Genomic DNA, 20,993 nt, shown 5'->3' with positions numbered 1-20,993 from the left:
TACAATGGGTCGGCAGCCAAAGATGGGTAAGGATTTGGTAAGAATGTACATAACCTAAGACAGGAACCGTTCGCTAGAGGGATGGTCTCCTATGACGGGTAAATGGACATATCTGTACCAACCACCTAAGCCAGGCGCAACCCTTGTGTTAATTTTATATAAAAAAGGGGGACCTGTGGGAAACCGTGCTGAAGTGCTAGCAGGTGTTGTTTTGTGAAATGTTGAACCTTTGACTTCCTTGAGTGGTTTGTGCTCCCAGCGAGGCAAAACTTGCTACTCTGAGAACACAGAACCAGACTAGGTCAGGAAGTGTGGAGCTGGCCAAAAAACAGGCCCTTGTGTATTACCTTTATTGTAACTACTAGATTGCAGACAGTTCTGTTACTTTTTGATGCCCAGAGTATATAAGCTGCAAAAATAAACTTGGGCTGAGGCATTCTACTTAGAACTGCGGCAGTCTACTTAGAATTGCCTGCCCTCCCGATCCCATCTTTGTCTCTCTTCTTTTTTCTCAATCCTCACTCCCCACTTCAGGGACTGTTCGTCTCGTCGGCAGGCACCGACAGTTAGTGTAGCCACAGCAGTTATATTAGTGGCCAGTGGCTCACTGGTTACAGCTGACGGCCAACTAGTCACAGCTGACGGCCATCCAACCACAGTTGATGGCCATCTACTACCTGAGCCAGCACCCCTCCACGTGAGGCCGAGAGCCTGGAAACTGCTCTCTGGGGCTCTGTCGTGCGGGGTACCCTGCTCGCTGCGCCATTTGTCGTGCAGGGTCTCAGCTCCCGCTCCCCGCCCAAGAACGCAGGACACGGTAAGGCCAAAAAGGAACACCCACGGAGCCATAGATAGGGGAGTCAAACCAATATATTCTCGCTGGCGGCTGGGCTGGAGACACAGGAAGTAGGATCTACATAATCTGCCTAACAGCAGTCCGCGCTTGCCAGCCACCATCTTCTTGCTAGCCCCTATTCCTTTTTGCTAGCATAGCCACAGCCGTTATATTCGTGGCCAATGGCTTACGGGTTACAGCTGACGGCCAACTAGCCACAGCTGCTGGCATCTGATCACAGTTTATGGCCATTTACTACCCGAGCCAGCACCTTTCTATGTGAGGCCGAGAGCCTGGAAACTGTTTTTTGGGGTTTTGTCCCCACACTCCACCCCTACAGGTTCTCGCCTCACAATCTACGCGACAAGTGTCTTCCGCGAGGGTCCCTGTGCGAGGAGCCTGGAGGTGAATGCAATATCCTGGACACAGCCAGGCTCTCTGAGCACAGCCAGGGTTTCTCAGGGCACCACCAGTACTTCTGGGCACAGCCAGACTTCCTGGGCTTCTTAAGGTACCACCAGTCTCCCCGGGCACAGCCAGGGTTTCTCAGGGCACCACCCCAGTACTTCTGGGCACAGCCAGACATCCTGGGCTTCTTAGGGTACCACCTGTTTCCCCGGGCACAGCCAGCTTTTCTCAGGGCACTGCCACTCTCTCTGGGCACAGCCAGACTTCCTGGACACAGCCAGGGCCTCTCAGGGCACTGCCACTCTCTCTGGGCACAGCCAGACTTCCTGGACACAGCCAGGGCTCACAGGGCACTGCCACTCTCTCTGGGCACAGCCAGACTTCCTGGACTCAGCCAGGGCCTCTCAGGACACTGCCACTCTCTGGACACAGCCAGACTTCCTGGACACAGCCAGACTTCCTGGACACAGCCAGGGCCTCAGGGCACTGCCACTCTCTCTGGGCACAGCCAGACTTCCTGGACACAGCCAGGGCTCTCAGGGCACTGCCACTCTCTCTCTGGGCCTCTCGGGGTACCGTGCTGGAACAACAGTGGCTCACATAAAGGTGCTTACATATTATCAATGGTGGCCAGTCAAGACACAAAAGCAAACATCCGCCAGTCCCACTACATGATGGTATGTTCCCAAACAGTCAAGCGTCCATTAAATCAGGGATAGAAGGCAATTCCTCATAGTCCATAGTCATTCGCCAGGGCTGTCCTGGGGGTGAGGGATGACCTTGACCTCACCCTCATCTCACAATGAGGACTCAGCAAGCGTTTCCTCCTGGGACAAGTCCCGCATCCAGGCTGCGTCAGCAAGCAGTTCCCAGCCCACAGGGCCGCAACAACCTTCGCTTTCTCCGCTTTCTCCGGCCTCTGCTGGTTGGGGAACCATCCACATCTTCCCACCGCTCCACGGAAATCGAGCTCTCCGGCAGCTGCTCCTCCTGGTCTTCCTCAGACTGAGCTTTCATACGCACAAACTGCTCCACTGCCCTTCGGAGAGCTTTGGCCAGCACCGTATCCTGCCGACTACGCCATGTGTCATGCGGTGGACCCTGCTCGCTGCGCCATTTGTCGTGCAGGGTCTCAGCTCCCGCTCCCCGCCCAAGAACGCAGGACACGGTAAGGCCAAAAAGGAACACCCACGGAGCCATAGATAGGGGAGTCAAACCAATATATTCTCGCTGGCGGCTGGGCTGGAGACACAGGAAGTAGGATCTACATAATCTGCCTAACAGCAGTCCGCGCTTGCCAGCCACCATCTTCTTGCTAGCCCCCATTCCTTTTTGCTAGCATAGCCACAGCCGTTATATTAGTGGCCAATGGCTTACGGGTTACAGCTGACGGCCAACTAGCCACAGCTGCTGGCATCTGATCACAGTTTATGGCCATTTACTACCCGAGCCAGCACCTTTCTATGTGAGGCCGAGAGCCTGGAAACTGTTTTTTGGGGTTTTGTCCCCACAGGCTCTGTCCCCACAACATATGATACAAAAATATTTTCCTGTAATAAGGATTTCACATGCCATATATTTTGGGATACAATTAACATGTTGTTTAAACAGCCCAGTAAATACACTTGTACTATTTATATTTTAGAGCTTATACTTTTTTTTCAAATCGTAGACGATTTCTAGTTTTATATTCTCAAGTAGATTATCAATAGGTGATAGAGGAACTTTTCGATTGAATTCAGATTCAAATTCAGCAGGAGCTGGAAAGAAAAAGACAGAATTATGTTCTTTAAAATACAACTAAGTATAAGTGTTAAGAAGAATGAGAAAACCTCTAGATGAGGCCACAGCTCACAACAGGAGATCATATTCAATACAGTTTGCCCACGGCTGCACACTGACTTGACTGCTATTGTGGCCAAGTATCAGAGCTTCTGGTTGTCTCATCCTTCATTCATTTATAAACAAGGTCGTACGACAAGCACTGAAGTTACAAGACGAAGATGACACGGTCCAGCCCTGACCCATCATCTACTATAAGCTGAAGGAACAGATGAACAGGCAATTTCCATTCAGAGGCCCCTATACCATACAAATGCACAACAGGACGCGAGTGGGACCCACAAAAGGGACATCCCAGTATTGATTGTCTGCTCTCTGGTGGAGGTGACATGGATGTTGATGCCTGAAGGACAAGGACAGAGGATGCCAGAGAGAGGGAAGACGCAGATGCGAAGACTAGTGTGGGGGAGAAGACTACGGAACGAGAAGTAGTCTGGTTTAGCTAGATGCTAGAGCAAAGGGGCAAACGAGGGTTGGTAGCAAGATATAGGCTGAGATGTTTGGTGAGAACTACATTGATTTGGGTGTTTTCATTCCATGCAAAGCAATGTGGAGTTTCTCCTGAGGGTACATGGTAAACTAATGACAAAGTAAATGACTGGAGATTTAAATGTCACCCATCAGGTGACAGCTACAGTGTTTCCTCCAAAAATAAGACTAACCAGAAATTAAGCCCTAATGCGTCTTTTGGAGCTATAATTAATATAAGACCTGGTCTTATTTTCGGGGAAATATGGTAGCTTGGCCCTTCTAGGAGGTACCGTATTTCCCCAAAAATAAGACCGGGTCTTATATTCATTTTTGCTCCCAAAGACACATTAGGTATTATTTTCCGGTTAGGTCTTATTTTCGGGGAAACACCATATATGAACAGTAATTGCTTAAGTATCACTAGATAAGTCTGGTTATTGGGCCTCATATCACTGGCAAAAACATAAAAGTTGATGAAGCCCCGTTTTCAACGTGCAGGTGGAAAGTTCCATAGGGATGGCAGAAGAAAGGAAGGGGACAGGCCAGAAATAAAAAGAGATACATAGACTCTTGAGATATTACTCATATGACCTTGTCTTCACTATGAATGTTTATGCTTTCACCTTTTTTATTTGCTAAGGCCAAGAAAATATTTAATGTAGTATCTATTATCAGAACATGGAAAGGGATGCCATTTAATATTTACATTTTATTCCAGAAATCAATGATATCTAACTTGAATTAATACATTTTGGCAACATACCGTCTTTGTATAGTTCTTTAGTTTTTTTTTCCTGGTACTCCAGCAGCGACTGAAATAAATCAAATCTTATTATAGCATTTAAGGTAAACAAGAGACTTTATTGTAGAAATGATATATCTTATGAAATGTGCTCTTTAAATAATGCCTTTAGAGAATAGACTTAACGTATGATTTATATAAATACAAAAAAGTTTAAAAATGAATAACATAAATTACTGCTTATTTTGATTGTACATAATAGAGACCATCTATATGAGATGCTATTTAGATTAATCTGACCAACAGTGCAATTGATATTGGTCTACCTAAGATACATAATTTCAAAAGAGTGACGTTTGATTTGATTGGTACAATGAAGTTTAAACAAGTCAAGTCATATTTTACACTGAATGCATTACTTTGCAATTTTTAGAAAAATTGTCCTTTATAAATGTTTCTTGTTCTTTGTTTTTACTTTAATGGACTTTTCCTTAAAATGAGCTTTCCATTCTTGCACTTCTAGAAAAGTAATCTTAAGGTGTATTCTAGGCTCTTCATTTTTCAGCATAGAACCTTAAAGACATAAAATGATGAAAGTGGTACTGTGCCGTCATGTGAAAATTCTACTGACAGAAACAATAACCAAAACGATTTTGCAGTCTATGACTGAAACATTACCGTATTCGTATGCACAGAAAGATTTCCGAAAAGCTGCTTGAATAAAGTATGACCTAGAGCCAGTTTTCAAATTTACTTTCTCATTTATGACTTTGTAGAGTTAGAAACAAAAAATAATATATAATTTTTAAATGTGACTTTGTTCCTTAGAAATCAGGTCCAATTTTCGAAACACTAAAATAGCTGTAGTTATAGTCTATTTAATTATGAAATGTGTGGGAGTATTTCAAACTATATTACAAGTGTCCCAGTCTAGAGTGGTCTTACTGAAACCTTTCTTCTGAAAGCTATCCTCTCACAAAATGTCCAAAGTAGTGCTTAAAATAATATCCAGAAACTAATAGACACTATGGTGACAACAATGTGACAGCCAATCCTTGTACAAATTTAGGGGGAATGTGGGAAACCGTGCTAAAGTGCTAGCAGGTGTTGTTTTGTGAAATGTTGAACCTTTGACTTCCTTGAGTGGTTTGTGCTCCCAGCAAGGCAAAACTTGCTACTTTGAGAACACAGAACTAGACAAGGTCAGGAAGTGTGGAGCTGGCCAAAAAACAGGCCCTTGTGTATTACCTTTATTGTAACTACTAGATGGCAGACAGTTCTGTTACTTTTTGATGCCCAGAGTATATAAGCTGCAAAAATAAACTTGAGCTGAGGCATTCTACTTAGATCTGAAGCAGTCTACTTAGAACTGCGGCAGTCTACTTAGAATTGCCTGCCCTCCCGATCCCATCTTTGTCTCTCTTCTATTTTTTCTCAATCCTCACTCCCCACTTCAGGGACTGTTCTTCTCGTCGGCAGGCACCGACAGGGGAAGACAAATTTGTTTTCCAATATTTGCATAACACTTTTTTTTGTGAATGGCTTGATAGAAAGGGCTTATAACGTGAATAATGTGACAACAACATCACCAGACAGGCCGTGTAAAATCAATAACTAAATACCATAGGAAGGGAGAGGACTTTCATGAAACAGTTTTAAGTTATTGTTAATCAACAATATAAAATGTAAATCACATTTTTACACGACTTGAATTAAGGAACTACCAATGTAGCGTTATTATTTTCCCCCAAAACAGCTCTTTTCTTAAATATTTACTTCAGCACTTTCTGTCGTGTTTCCCTGAAAATAAGATGTAGCTGGACCATCAGCTCTAATGCGACTTTTGGAGCAAAAATTAATATAAGACCCGGTCTTATTTTAACATAATATAAGAATGGGTCTTATGTAATATAAAATAATATCAGACCAGGTCTTATACTAATTTTTGCTCCAAAAGACACATTAGAGATGATGGTCCAGCTATGTCTTATTTTTGGGAAACACGGTATGTTTATTTCTAGGTGAGGAGTGTGTTCAGATGGTGGAAGTAGCTTGAAGTCCAACATTAATAAGGACAACATATCTGCAGTCTTATTATACTTTTCCATTTATCAAATATATAGAAAGGTGAGAAAATTATACACACAAAAATGTATCAGCAAACTTTAATTCAAAGGATTTCAACTAGAAGGATTTTCTCATTACTGGCAGTTCTTACTAGACTACGTCTCGGAGAAAGCTCAGGTTCCACTGGGGACACCCACGGGATAGCACAGCTTAGGAGTCTGCATCCCTCCTTTAGCTAGGTAGCTCTACACGTCTCTGCTTTGGTTTGTTTTGTGTTAATTGGGGACTACTGAGGAACAGTTTGCTTTTCCAGGATGTCAAATTGTTCTTTTTTTCAATCTAGTTGTGGATGGTGCATCTCACTGGCCAATGTGGGACTTGAACCGGTTACCTTGGTGTTATGGGCACCTCGCTCCAACCACTGAGCCAACAGGCTCCCCACCAGCAGCCCAATTCCAAGCTCAACCCATTGCTTCTCACGGGTCTATGTGGGAATGGAACTGTCAACCTTGGTGTTATGAGCACAGTGCTCCAACCACTGGGCCAACCGGCTGCCCACCATGGTTCATCTCCAAGTTCAAGCCATTGTTTTCAATCTAGCGGTGGAGGGCGCAGTTCACTGGCTCATGTGGGAATCGAACCCACAACCTTGTTGTTAAGAACTTGCACTCTAACCAACTGAGGCATGTGGCCACCCTTGGTCTCTGTTTTTATATACCGTGTTTCCCCGAAAATAAGACCTAGCTAGACAATCAGCTCTAATGCATTTTGGAACAAAAATTAATTAAGACCCGGTCTTATTTTACTATGATATAAGACCGCGTATGACATATGATATGATGTGACGTGATGTGACCGGATCTTACATTAATTTTTGTTCCAAAAGACACATTAGAGCTGATTGTCCGGCTAGGTCTTATTTTTGGGTAAACACAGTAATTACACAAAAAAAATTTTCTCAAAGAACGGTACTATTCTTTGATAAAAAGAATATTTTTCAGGTCTGAAAGTCACTGATTTAGTGAAAGTCCCTAATTTTGCATAAGAGGCAACCAAGACTCACAGAGATTATATAGGTCACCTGAGGTCACCAAACCAAGGAGCTGCGGGCCAGGAATGGGATAAGTCTCCCTATTGAGGCTAGCCTGCTATGCCAGCTACTACCTCATATTCCGGAAAATTCCATCAATTTCTGAGTACAACTCAAAGAAAATGAATATGCAAAACTTTGTCATGTAGCTCAATAATGTTAAAGCATGAGAAACAAAATAGTAGCTTTCTAACTCAAGTATTATCTTTAAAGTCATTATTAAAAATAAAGACAGATTAACATCACAAGTCCTATTAGCAGTAGTCAAACACACTCAATTTATAAAGCATAAACATTTCTAAACACAGAAAAGGGAACTTGAAGGAGAAAATCATGAGTTAAAGAAAGCAAACTCAAGTTGAGGAAATTCTTCCTTAAAATGACTTGTCTTTTCCTCAGAATCAAATTTGGCTGACCAATATAAACCAACACAGGTATTATTCATGGTGGGGGTTAAGTATAGCGAAATTGGAAACACAAAACAGATTTCTCTTTACCATCTAGTGCACTTGTGTCCAACCTCACATCATCACAACTGCATCAGAAGTCTTTCCAGTGTTCCCTAGTGATTTGGGACACTTATCTCTGGATCTTGACAGAGTGGGGCTTTTCCATCTCTTATTCAGCCTTGCATGATTGGGCAACCCAACGCCTCACAAGGGAACAACGTTGGCCTTGGAATGAGGGCATTGACTTTAACATAAACAATTTTCCAATTTATGAGGAAATACTGAAAACTAAACACCTCTTTCCTACCAAAAAATAATTAAAGGAAAAATGTCCACAAGCATATTCTCTCTCATTGCTTCTGCCTTTACACTCTTTCATCTTCTGATTTCTGTGGTGAAACCACTGAGAACATTTTAATTGTGCATCATGCTTAAGAATTTACAGAAGCGTTGGCCATTCACTTTCTTTTTGTACCCAGTCCTTCCTCCAGGTTCACCACTTTGAAGGACTTGGACTCCATTTAGCCGAAGGGCTGTCCGAAAATCCTTGGCTTTGTTCTCCTATGATTTATTAAGGGGAAGCTAAATGAAAACACAAGGTTGGAGCCCCATTTAGCACAGGCCTGTGCTATGTTTCTCTGCATTAAGAAGGCCACAGTTGTTAGATGTGGGAGGGGGTTGGAGATGGGGGGAAGGGTGAAGGGATTGGGGGGCGGTTGGTGACCACAGGATGGCCTCAGGGTCTTTTGAGAATTACTTTGGGGAACTTACTCAATAGTGTTTGGGGATTTTGTTGGGTGTCCGATGGACATGTGTCCTGTTTGGGAGACCACCTCAGGGATGCGGTGGATGCTTGGTCATGGCATTGTACACCAGAGACTGGACATTAATGAATGCCAACTATAAATTTATGTGTATAATGTGATGGCTCGGTGTGAGGTCGGGGTGGTGGTGGATGGGGGGAGGGGGGTTCACGTTGTGAGGGATGTAAAAATAAAATAAAACTGAAAAAAAAAAAGGAGGCCACAAAACACCATCAAAACCACAAACCACCCTGCATTGATCAAAATGGATATTCTTTGGAATGATGTAAACATCATGTCAAGAGAGACAACCCCTTTCTATCTCCACGATATCTACAACTCATCGGGCATCTATAGCCCAAGAAAGGATCTTCTGCTCAACACACTACGATTCCTTAAAACACCACGCATCTGTAAAAGGGAAGGAGGGTGCACTGGATGTGAAAGGGAGGCAGGATGGAGGAAAGCACAGGGACAGCCCACAGCTGCAGTTCCAGGGGGACAAGGCTGAGCCTGAAGCCCCAGCAAAGGCAGTGGTGGTGGAGGGGACGGGGTGCAGCTCCCACATCACTGCCCAGGGGAGGCTAAGTGGGGCACCAGCAGCATCTCCCCACCCCTCTCCAGATGCAGCAGTGCTGGCACCATCAGGGACCAGTAGCAGCAGCAGAAACAATTCTCCAGTCTCACGACCACACACAGTGCTACCAGTAGACATAGGGAACCAGGTAGCAGCTCAGCGGGCTCAAGAACACGCTCCCCTCAACCACCCACTTCCCCCACCTGCTTGGTGGTGGTGACCAGAGACCCTGGAGACCTGGATGCAGTTGCAACACCCATCTCCCTGGTCACCCAGGCTTGGACTCCCACACCCACAGCTAAGCCCCCGCCCCTGGATCCCCCATACTCAAGGAGCACCTGTGGGAGAAAACAGAAACTACACTCTTGTACCATCTACTGAAAACAAAAGAAAGACCTCTAACTATATACCTGTTTAATTGTTCAAATCGAAATGTACCTACATAAGAAAGTATTCACTACTTCAAATGTGCCTGTAGAGGAACAAGCCACTCAGCAGCATGAAGAAGCAAGGTGACATGGTTAACACTGAGAGAAGATGACACTTCTCCAGAAACCAAGTCAAAGTTACGGAAGATTGTGATCTCTGTGACCGAGATTTCAAAACAGCAGTCATGCTCTCTGCTCATCACACAGAACAGCTAAGAGACTTGTAGGAGGATGACTTGAAGGTGGGCAAACTGGGCGAGCAGGGGAAGTGGGAAGGGAGACGTGGCCCGCATCCATGGCTGCGGAGGTGCAGGTGGTCCCAGGACAGAACAGAGACCACAAGAGCCAGGAGGTGGGCTCTTTCCCTGTGTCCCACAGCTCATCTCCCTGCCCAGAGAGCAGCATATCAGAGTTTGAGGCAGTCACCTCAGCTGAGACCTCCAGCTGGGCCCTAGGTAGGACAAAGGAAGTAAACACCATACCTGGGCCCCTCCCCCGACTCTCCCAATCCTACCCCCACCCTTCCAGAGACTCACGCTGGCCCCTGATCTGAGGAGTAGTGTCAGATTACAGAGGACCCATAGTGCTCAGGATCTGGGAGGACCCGGTTTGTAGCTACTGCGACTTAGGGAAGAAGCTGGGAAGTGTGTGACACTGCTGGGCTGAGAGAGAGAAGACTCCTCCATCCCCAGTCCCCACCTTCTCTGACCTGCCCAGGGCAGGGCAATTACAACTGTGGAGACATGCCCAGGGGTTAGCAGTAGGCAGCAGTCGCAGCTCTGGGCTTTCAGCAGCTCAGAAATCTCCCACCACACACGCACACATGCACGCACGCACACACACACACACGGAAGGAGTGACCTAAGACTCAGGAGACCTGGGCACAGGGCTGGTTGTGTTACTCTCAGTGCGCATATGTGCAGGCAAGAGCAGAAACTGCACTGACTTTGTAGAAACTACCATCCAGACCCGATAGCCCCACTCATCTACATCTGCCGTCCCAGGGTCACTCTGGGCACCAGGTGACCGGCTCTGCCTGAACAATACACAGAGGACTCTCTGGTACAGCAGAGGACGGCCTGGAGATTACTTGGTGGGCTTAAGCCAAGACTGGCGCTGCGTTTTTTGTTTTGTTTTGTTTTTGTATCTTTGATATTTTTGCCTGTGTTGAGTGTGGGTTACTGGTTGTTTTCACACGTGAGTGTATTTGGTTTTGACTTTGTTGTTGCTGTTGTGCTTGGTGATTGGCTTTGTTCTGAAATTGCCCTACACCAGGGCCCAGCCCAAGAGTCACAAGATTCAACACCTCCTGACACCAACTCCAGACCCAACCAGAGTATTATTGGGTTTGACCTACAAGTGACACACCCAGAGGGAATTCTCTACAGGCACAAGAGCCCATAGAGGCCAAGTCTAATTGGAGTGGTCAACCCTCACGCAGCAGATCATCCACCGAGGGCAGAGCTAAGTCTCACAACTAGGCAGCCTAGGAGCAACCCCACCTACTGACCAGCCAAAAGCAATGAAAGTTCAACTTTACACAGGACAATATACACAACACCAGGGTCACCTTTGGAGCACACGCACAGGAGAATAGGGAAGTGGTGCAAGTCAGATATAAAGGACACACACTACATAAGATAACCCAGCAAAGACCGAGAATCCTAGGGGATCTACCTAATACATCGAAGCAAACATGGAGAGTCAACCAGAATGGGGAAACAAAGAAACATGTCCCAAATAAAAGAACAGAAGAAACCTCCAGAATTGGAACCAAATGAAATAGAGGTAACCAATCTATCAGAGACAGAGTTCAGAACACTGACGATAAGAATGTTTAAAGAGCTTAGTGACGACATAAAGAAGGATAGAGAAATCATAATGAACAACCAGTTAGAACTAAAGAATACAACAAGTGAAATAAAGCACACGCTTGAAGGAATTACCAGTGGGTTAGATGAGTCAGAGAATCGAATCAGCGACTCAGAAGACAAGTTAACAGTGAACACACAAGCGGAACAAAAATAAATCCACGCCTATATGGCCATTTAATCTACGACAATGGAAGCAAGAATGTACGGTGAGGTAAAGACAGTCTTTTCAATAAATGGTGCTGGGAAACCTGGACAGACACATGCAAAAAGATGAAGCTGGACCACCTCCTTACACCATATACAAGAATAAATTGAAAATGGGTCAAAAACTTAAATGTAACATCTGATACCATAAAACTCCTAGAAGACAATATAGGAAGCAACTTTACATATATTACCCGGAGTAAGATTTTTACTGATACATCCCCTTGGGCAAGGGAAGTAACAGAAAAAATATACATATGGGATTACATCAAACTAAACATTTTTTTCACAGTAAAGGAAACCATCATTACAACAAAAAAGGGTCCTACTGAATGGGAGAAGATATCTGCCATTGATATATCCAAACTTTATTAAAAAACTCACAGAACTCAGCTCCGAAAAAACAATCAACCCAATTAAAAAATGGGCAGAGGACATGAAGAGACATTTTTCTAAAGAGGACATACAGATGGCAAACAGACATATGAAGAAAGGCTCAACCTCACTAACCATCAGAGAAATGCAAATAAAAACCACAATGAGATACCACCTCACCCCAGTCAAAATGGCTATCATCAATAGATCAACAAACAACAAGCGCTGGCGCGGATGTGGAGAAAAGGGAACGCTAGTGCACTGTTGGTGGGACTGCAGATTGGTGCAGCCACTATGGAAAACAGTCTGGAGGTATCTCAAAAATCTGAGACTGGAACTACCTTATGAGCCAGCAATTCCACTCCTAGGCATGGATCCGGAGAAATCCAAAACTCTAATTCAAAAAAATGTATGCACCCCTATGTTTATTGCAGCTCTATAACAATAGCCAAGACATGGAAACAATCAAAATGCCCATCGGTAGAGGACTGGATTAAGAAACTGTGGTACATTTATACAATGGAGTATTACGCAGCCATAAAGAAGAAGGAAATCTTACCATTTGCAACAATATGGATGGATCTAGAGAACATTACGTTAAGTGAAATAAGTCAGACAGAGAAAGACAAATACCTTATGATCTCACTTATATGTGGAATCTAAAGAAAACAATAAATGAGTGAACTAATCAGAAACAGTCTCAGAGACACAGAGGAAAAACTGAAGGTTGCTAGATGGGAGGGGGGTGGGAATAAGGGGGAAGGTGAGGGGATTACAAAGCACAATCGATAACCCCAAGATTGCCATGGGGATACGAAAGTCAATTTGGTGAATGTAATCAATAATGTAAAGATTTTGTAGGGTATCTGATTACACTTGTCTCATTAGGGAGAGCACCTCAGAGATGATGTAGATGCCTGACAACTGCACTGTACACCGGAAGCTGAAGCTGAACAATAATGAATGTTAATGTTAACTACAATTGTTATACACACACACACATATACATGTATGTATATATATGTTTACAAGAAGTAGAGTACAGCCTGAGGGATAGAGGCAGTAGAAATGTAATGGCTGTATGTGATGTCAGAGGGGTCGTTGATGAGGGGAGAGGGGTCATCATTATGTGAGGCATACAAATTATAAATGTGTAACTATTACATTGTTTTGTACACCTGAAACTAATAATAAAAAAAGAGTTAAAAATAATAATACTCATTCACTGAAAAAAAAGAAGACACCCAGAACTAGTTTCTGCACAGTGAAACAAACAAACCAAAAAAAATAGCACTTCTTGATGACTTTCAGGCACATATATAACACCTGTCAATCAGCAATCTGGCCCTCAGCTTAAAATAACCCAGTTCAACACAGTCGAGTCATGGCCAAAGAGAAACAGGGCTGAACTATTTTCAGCTGTAGCCCCAGCAAGAAGCTGAGTATATTATATACTATATTATATAAAATACTATATGTCAATAGTCAAAAGACTTACAGTATTTACTTCTAGGGCCAAAGAGTAGCACGAACCAGGAAAAGCTTGTTCACCTGAAACTAACGACATACATTATACTTCACTTAATTTTTCAAATACAAAGGAGATAACAGACTCTCTGCCACATATTATATACTCCCCCATGAAAGAATTATTATTTCATTATCCTTTTTATGCCTACTGCTGCCTAGAGAAAAAAAAATCAAACTCACTTAAAGCCCTCCTCAATTTGACCTCTACTAACCGGTTTAAACTAATTTTCTATATTGTATGCTGCATATAAATTAGACCAATTGTTCCGAGCAGATGATTTGTTTTTTTTTTTTTGTTTTTTTTTTTTTTTGGATTGGAATATTTTTTATTTCTTTTTTTTTTTAATTAATTAATTTATTTATTAGTTTCAGGTGTACAAAACAAGGTAATACTTAGACGTTCATCATTTATATCCCTCATACTGTGAACCCCCCTGCCCCCATTCACTATCCCTCCGACCTCACACTGAACCATCACATTATATATATAAAATTATAGTTGGCATTCATTAATGTTTAGCTTCTGATGTACAATGCCATGATCAGGTATCCACAGTATCCCTGAGGTGGTCTCCCAAATAGGACGCATGTCCATCGGATACCCAACAAAATCTTTACAACATTATAGAATACCTTCCCCAAATTAATTTTCAAAAGAAAAACCCTGAGGCCATCTTGTGGTTACCAGCTGCTTCCAAATCCCTTCACCTTTCCCCTTATCCCCAACCCCCTCCCACACACCCATCTAACCACTCTCGGTTTTTTCTCCCGAGCAGATGATTTGTGCTTTCCTTCCTGTATTCTCCATGTTGCTTAAATGTAACAAACATTTTGGAGGGTAAAACAAAACAAAGTCACAGCATGAAGAATGTCACTGAGATATAACAACACTCACAGGCAGTTCAATGAGTTCAGGAGTAAAATTAATGACCCGGAGGAGAACTTTATCAAAGAGATGGAAATTATGAAACAGAACCGAACAGAACTCCTGCTGGTCAAGAACTCAAGAATGAGTATTTTTAACAACCACGTCACACGAAGAAAACGAGTTGTGATTTAAAGACTCCCTAGCACTGCCACCTTACTCATCAATTACCCAAATGCTGTCAAGACATATAGACATAAGTGAACTTCATTTTAAAAATTCAATTATTTGCTTAATGTCCCTATTTAGAATATGTACAACTGTGAAGCAACTCATTTTAAAACACTGAAATAGATAGTGCTATGAATAAAATAAAAATTAAGGATATACTCTCTTGTTAGAAGATAAGATTAACCATAAAAACAGAGACTAATCTTTCTGCAGTATTATAAGTTTGCTGAATTAATAAAAAGGATTATATCTGTTTCATTTAATAATAAACATCCATTTGTGGTTCGGTGTTTGGCCGGCCATCATTCACTTACACTTAGGGGAAGAAAAACTGGGATGCACAAAACTTTAAAATTTTTATGAATCATCTCCAACTAAAACCAATTAAGAAGCCAAAGCATCTCAAAGCATACCATTGGTTATTAGGCAATGATATTTAACATCTGTAATAAAATTTAAAGGCAAATTTTCAAGCATTTTAAATGTATCACTTTAGTTACATTTATTAAATAATAATAAATAACTCTTAACACATGAGAGCTCTAGGGACTTAAAAAAAGATTGTAAAATTTCTATCTCCTTTCTATGCATATTAGCACACATATTATGCCTTTTACTTCGTGTGCATTAGTCAATGAAACAACTCAAAATTTCATCAACGACAAACAAAGAAACAAAAACTCATAGACACAGACAACACTTAGTGGGTGAGGGGGGAGAGAGAGAGGTAGAAGAGGGAAAAGGGGGTCAAATACATGGCGATGGAAGGAGAACTGACTCGGGATGGTGAACACACAGTGAAATATATACATGATGTATTATGGAAATGTACACTTGAAACCCATATGATTTCACTAACCAATATCACCCTAATGAATATATAAGACAAAACAAAACAATATTATATCAAAGAAATAAAAAAGAAAGAAATCTGAAATGCAAGGGAAAGAAGCTAATATAACTAACCTTGGGACAGTAATACCCCATGATGTCATTTGAAGCCCGTGCGGTTGACTTAGGAATCACCAAATTTTCTCTTGGAGCAGGATTTCCACTGAGGAGTAACTCAGTATTCAAACTTCCAACACATGGTGGCTCAAGGACTCCCCTCCTAAGAGCAGTGCTGAGAAACTCCTTGGGCTGTTCCTTTGCCTGAAGATCGGTTCTAGCCTCTGCCAGTCTTTCATTAGCACTGTGAAGATTGTAAAACACAAAGCTTTGAATTTTATTTTTCCTGAATGACTTGCATTTTTTTCAAGCTGCCATAATAAATAGTAAAAGAAATTTCCCATTAAACAGCATTTTAACATTGAAAATGCGTCAGGGCAGACCTAGCATGCACAAGGATAGGTTTCAAATTATCCTAAACAAGCACATATGTTTCTATGGGGACGCCAGACTAAGAAGAAATTCAAAGTAGGGAGGGGAGGAAACGGGCTACCAGTGACATCCACGGCTTCACAGATAATACTTGCTGCCTTCTGCAATGGCTGAACCAATAAGATTCTTGAGGATTGCCATGAGACGTACATAGCAAACGAGTTTAGAATTTTTTAAAAATCCCACCAAGATATTTTCAAGCCTTTGCAGTCACCGCCCTTGGGTAGCGCCCTCATTACCCTGAGGACTGAAGTGTCATGTAGAACAACAGCCTCTGGGGGAGAAGGAGGGAGCCTGGTGGGTGACCCTACTGAACTGAAACCGCTCCGCAGGCGTGTAGCTTATAATATAACACTGTGACCAAGGCGCTGGGCGTGGGCTCTGCGCTTTCTGTCTTCCACACACCCCCTCAGGCTCACCACCTTATCTTTTTAGCCACTTCTTGGGTTATACTACCCTCACCCCTACGTTGTTAACCCTCTGCTATATTTCACATGTATGCCTTTGTGGACATCAGAAAGACTAGAAAGAAGAGCTTGTCTGAAAGCGACCTCCAGAGATAATAACACAGAGCACAATGGAGACAGTACATGTACCAAGTGCCAGAACATGCAGAGTACTTAACCCTTTGGGTTTAAGTTGTTATCTTATAATAAATAGTTACCTCATTAAAAACTATTTAGGGGAATTCTGACAAGAAATTTTATAAAAAATAGCGTTGTCTAAATCATAAAGCTTCAAAAACACTTTGCTTAAAGACTGGTAGATCAGATTAACTCTATGAAAACCGCGGGAGGAAAAATACAATCATGTAAAACCAAAAATGGGGAGAGATGCAAATGTCCTGAACTAACTAACATTTTAAAAGTAATTTATTCACTAACATCATTTTCCAAAATTATACTATTTAGTAAGCTTTCATTTCCTATCAATCTCGGGAATCTGCCTGGATAAAAATTATACTTTAGAGGCAAATTAATGAGCTCGATTGATTTTCTCTGACTTTGTTTGGACTTACTTGTTTAGTTTGTTTTGCAATGATGTGATAAGTTTTAATTCCTCTAGGTAGAGGTGTTCATATTCTTCCAATTCTATTTCATGAGAAGTTTTCATTTTGGAGAGTTCAGATTCCAGATATTTAATTCTTAGTATGTCCATGTCACTTACGGAAGCGCCATCATGGTCATTTAACGGGTGTACGTTTTTTTGAGATGCTGTTTGTTCCTAAAGCCAACAGAAAGGATACATTTTAAAAATAAATATAAACTGAATAATTACAGTCTATTTGTATTCTTTAGTTTTAAGTCAATGATTTGGAGGGCAATTTAAATGAAAAAAAAAAGCTGAAGTTTAAAATATTTACCATCAATACGGAATGAAATAGATCTGAATCACGAAAATATTTTGAATCATCTCATCTAACTATTCCAATAAGAGAATCAATTTTAAATTTTAAAAATTGAACAATATGACTTAATAATCTAAGAATATGGTGCATTTTATTTTCTTTATTTCCTAATAGTCTCGTTTTATATCAATTGGTCTTAAAAATCAAATGATTTTTCAGAAAGAACAAATCTCAAAGATCAACTGAGTGACAATAATGATGGGAACTGAAATATTAAAAAGGAGAAGCAGATACCACCTTAGTTCCAGAAATCTAAAAAAAATAAAATAAAAACAACTGCCGTTAAGGGGAGTAGAAGAATCACATACACTATGCATATCGAAAACGTAATTTGCAGCAAAATGAATTAAGGCGTGTTAAAAATCAATGAATTAACCTGTAAAAATAGATTTAAAAAGCTTTTTCTACTACATCCTGTCTTGCTCAGTCTTCAATATCCCAGAATTTACTGTGTTCTGCTTCACTCTTTTTTACCACATTCGTGACTATATGAATTTTGAGGTTTAATAATTTTTATCTCCACTCTTTTTATTCTCTACTTTTTCACATGATATTTGTACTCCTTTCATAGATAATAACTCCTGTTTAAGATTGATTTTCTTCAACAAGGTATAGATATCTTTTTTTAAAAAAACTTTTTAAAACAAATTTATTTTTTATAATTGGGGAACAGTGTTTTTGCCAGAACCCATCAGCTCCCTGTCAAGTAACAGTTTCCAATCTAGTTGTGGGATGCGCAGCTCAGCTCCAAGTCAAATTGTTCTCTTCAATCTACTAGTTATGGAGGGTACAGCTCACTGACCCATGCGGGATTCGAACCGGCAACCTTGGTGTTATGAGCACTGCGCTCTAACCACTGAACCAACTGGCCGGCCGCCCACTGGGGGCTCAGCTCCAAGCTCCAGCCATTGTTTTCAACCTAGTTGTGGAGGGTGTAGCTAACTGGTCCATGTGGGAATCGAACCAGCGACCTTGGTTACCAAGGATTGGAACCAGCACGATGCTCTAACCATTAAGCCAACTGGCCACCCCACAGATGGAGACATTCTCAAGATGCAGTTTCCAGTTTTGCTTTGAGAGCATCATTCTGAATGAGTAAGATAGTATGATTTGGTTACGAAGGAAGTTGACTGAGAATAGTCTAACCCCAAACCAGTATCAACTTGTGAAATAAACTCAGTTGCCATAAAATGTCATCCATACTGTAGTAGAGTCTTAGAATGTGGAAACTTGAATTACTCAGAATGAAGAACAAAGAGAAAAGCACCAGGAGACTCAAAAATGTATCCTTTATTGTCATCGACTTTGCCACACAACATCTGTACTTGATTTTCTACGATTTCCTGAATGATTGGTTCATGTTTTTCTTCTATAAAATGACTGTAAGTCACCTCTGAGTTGATAGTCTCTCACCTGTTCCCCATTTTAACTCTCCGTAATTTCTTACAAAGTTGTAGGGAGTTACAAGTAACTCATCTTGAGATAGTTAGGCCTCCGTCAGCTACAAATGTTTCATGGTAATTTGAATTGCTTTCAAGAAGAAATGATTCCCAAGGTTAAGGAGAAATCACATCTCACACTGTGAATGTTTAGTGAGATGATCGCTACATTTTTTCAACAACAAAAAAGTGTCTTAATTCGATAATGCTATCTTGTAATCCTCTCTTTCCACAATATACAAGAACATCCTAAACAGCAATAATAACAACAAATCTGCTGGAATTTCAGTGATACTGAGTTGGGTAGAACTGCTTTCCTGTAGATACAATGCTTATTTGGTAAGATGAGGTGAGTGGATGGATGTAGTGTTTTTAAAACATGGCTACAAATTCTTGACATTTCTCCATGAAATTCCCTCCCTTTTAATATGTGCTGGCCTTAGGATGTAACTGGATTCTAGTGCATGGAATAGGGCAGAACTGCTGTGAGAATGCTATGCCTGCGGCAGAAAATGTGATACAGCTTCCATCTGACTTTCTCTCGGGAAGCTCGCCCTGAAAACCCAGCCACCATGTTGTGCAGATGAAGAAGCCCAGGACACACAGCGAGGCCTCCTACAGATGTTCGCGCTGAGACGGCCCCAGTGGGCGTCCCGGCCAAAACCCCGCTTCAACTGCTACACGTGAGTGTAACAGCCTTTAGATGATTCTCATTCGCAGCTTCATGGCAACGCAGCTGATGCCAGGTGGAACAGAAATGAGCTAGTCTCACTGAGCTTCACTCAACTGCATTACTGGTGAACAAAACAGATGCTGTTTTGAGCCACTAGCTTTTGAGTTGGTTTCTTGAGCAGCAATGAACAACTGCATTGATACTGATATTCAAAATGGTGTGAGGCCACAAAGAAAAGCAATCTAAAACCTGTAGGAGTGCCTTTCCACCAGGAGGTAGGTGGAACCCGAAAGGATGTGGAGAAGAATGAGAACGACACCCACAAGAGCCTCCAAGAGACGGTTATTGGGGGCTTGCGGGCCCCTAAAGAGGATGGCCACAAAGACTTCTCAGCTAGTGAAGAAAATGAGTCTGAAATCTGGATAAAAGGGGACTCTTGCTGTGAAGTAACCAAGTAAAATCCATGAGATACATGAGCTAACGAAAGACTGTGAACTGTAAAGGAACCAGGACTTATTGTGTTCAAATGTGTTTCCCATTTACAGCCTCTCCCACATGCCCTGTTGTCAAATCATGCTAAAATGAAGAAATGGCTTCTGAGTGAAGATCAAATTCGCGGTGCTCCCAGGAAGACATGATCTACGGATGAGGATAAGAGTGTAAAGCCTTCCTCAAGACTTCGAAAGAGTTAAAGTGGGGCCTTAAATTCCTGGAAGGCTCTTCCGAGGAAAAGAATTTTATAGGCATGGTCCTACAACAGCTACAGGAAGCCCAAGAGCTTATCTCAAAACGATGTATGACGGTGGCTTTTCTAATGGCACGAACCCCAATAAACTCTCACGCAACTCCAAGTTTTTAGGATAATCAAGTAGCAAAAAACCACCTTGTTACCTTGGACTAATAAAAACCAAGAGAGTGAAAAATAGAGGAGGCCTGTAGGTCTTAGACATTTGGGTGGAGGAATGACGCTGAGGGATGAGCTGCAAGCACAGGTCATTTCTTATGAAAAGGACAGAACAAAGAGCTCACAGGGGACAGCAAAGGGCCATGGAGAAGCATTGGCATGATTAGGACTAAGTCCTAATCAAAGAACGGACAGCACACATCAGGCTGTATTTCAGAATTGCTATGGACTAACGTGCCTTCCACTTTCTATTTCTGCAGGGGAAACTTCAGCAGTCGAGCAGAATGTTGGGTGTGTGGGTGGTAGATAACTTGTCTCTTCCTTTCTCATGTTTTCATATTGAAAGGAATTGTCCTCAAGGGGCTTTATCCTAGAAACCAAAACCCAGGCCCTTCATC

At 42.1% G+C, this 20,993-nt stretch overlaps 1 protein-coding gene across 1 annotated transcript; it reads right to left on the bottom strand.

Moving 5' to 3' along the window:
* Positions 1–853: 853 nt before the first annotated feature.
* Positions 854–16,488, bottom strand: LOC308495739 (ankyrin repeat domain-containing protein 26-like). The gene is made up of 4 exons (XM_081080721.1): positions 16,411–16,488; positions 15,758–15,983; positions 4,320–4,368; positions 854–3,003 (listed from the first exon to the last, which is right to left on the bottom strand). Exons 1-4 carry the CDS (start codon positions 16,428–16,430, stop codon positions 2,885–2,887), a joined length of 414 nt encoding a protein of 137 aa, XP_080936847.1. The 5' UTR covers positions 16,431–16,488; the 3' UTR covers positions 854–2,884.
* Positions 16,489–20,993: the final 4,505 nt, after the last annotated feature.

This window comes from Rhinolophus hipposideros (genome assembly GCF_964194185.1).
Source record: "Rhinolophus hipposideros genome assembly, contig: HAP1_SCAFFOLD_76, whole genome shotgun sequence".
Taxonomy (NCBI): domain Eukaryota; kingdom Metazoa; phylum Chordata; class Mammalia; order Chiroptera; family Rhinolophidae; genus Rhinolophus; species Rhinolophus hipposideros.
The sequence above is the reverse complement of the archived record's forward strand: the minus strand, read 5'-3'. Positions and strand labels throughout refer to the sequence as shown.

What these genes read in the sequence shown, in the direction of transcription:
- LOC308495739 (XM_081080721.1), bottom strand. Translation starts at nt 16,430, where the DNA reads ATGACACTTCAGTCCTCAGG. An exon ending in TGGGGTATTACTGTCCCAAG is followed by an intron (nt 4,369 to 15,757) that starts GTTAGTTATATT and finishes GATTTATTTCAG; the next exon opens with TCGCTGCTGGAGTACCAGGA. An exon ending in TAAAGAACTATACAAAGACG is followed by an intron (nt 3,004 to 4,319) that starts GTATGTTGCCAA and finishes TTTTCTTTCCAG; the next exon opens with CTCCTGCTGAATTTGAATCT.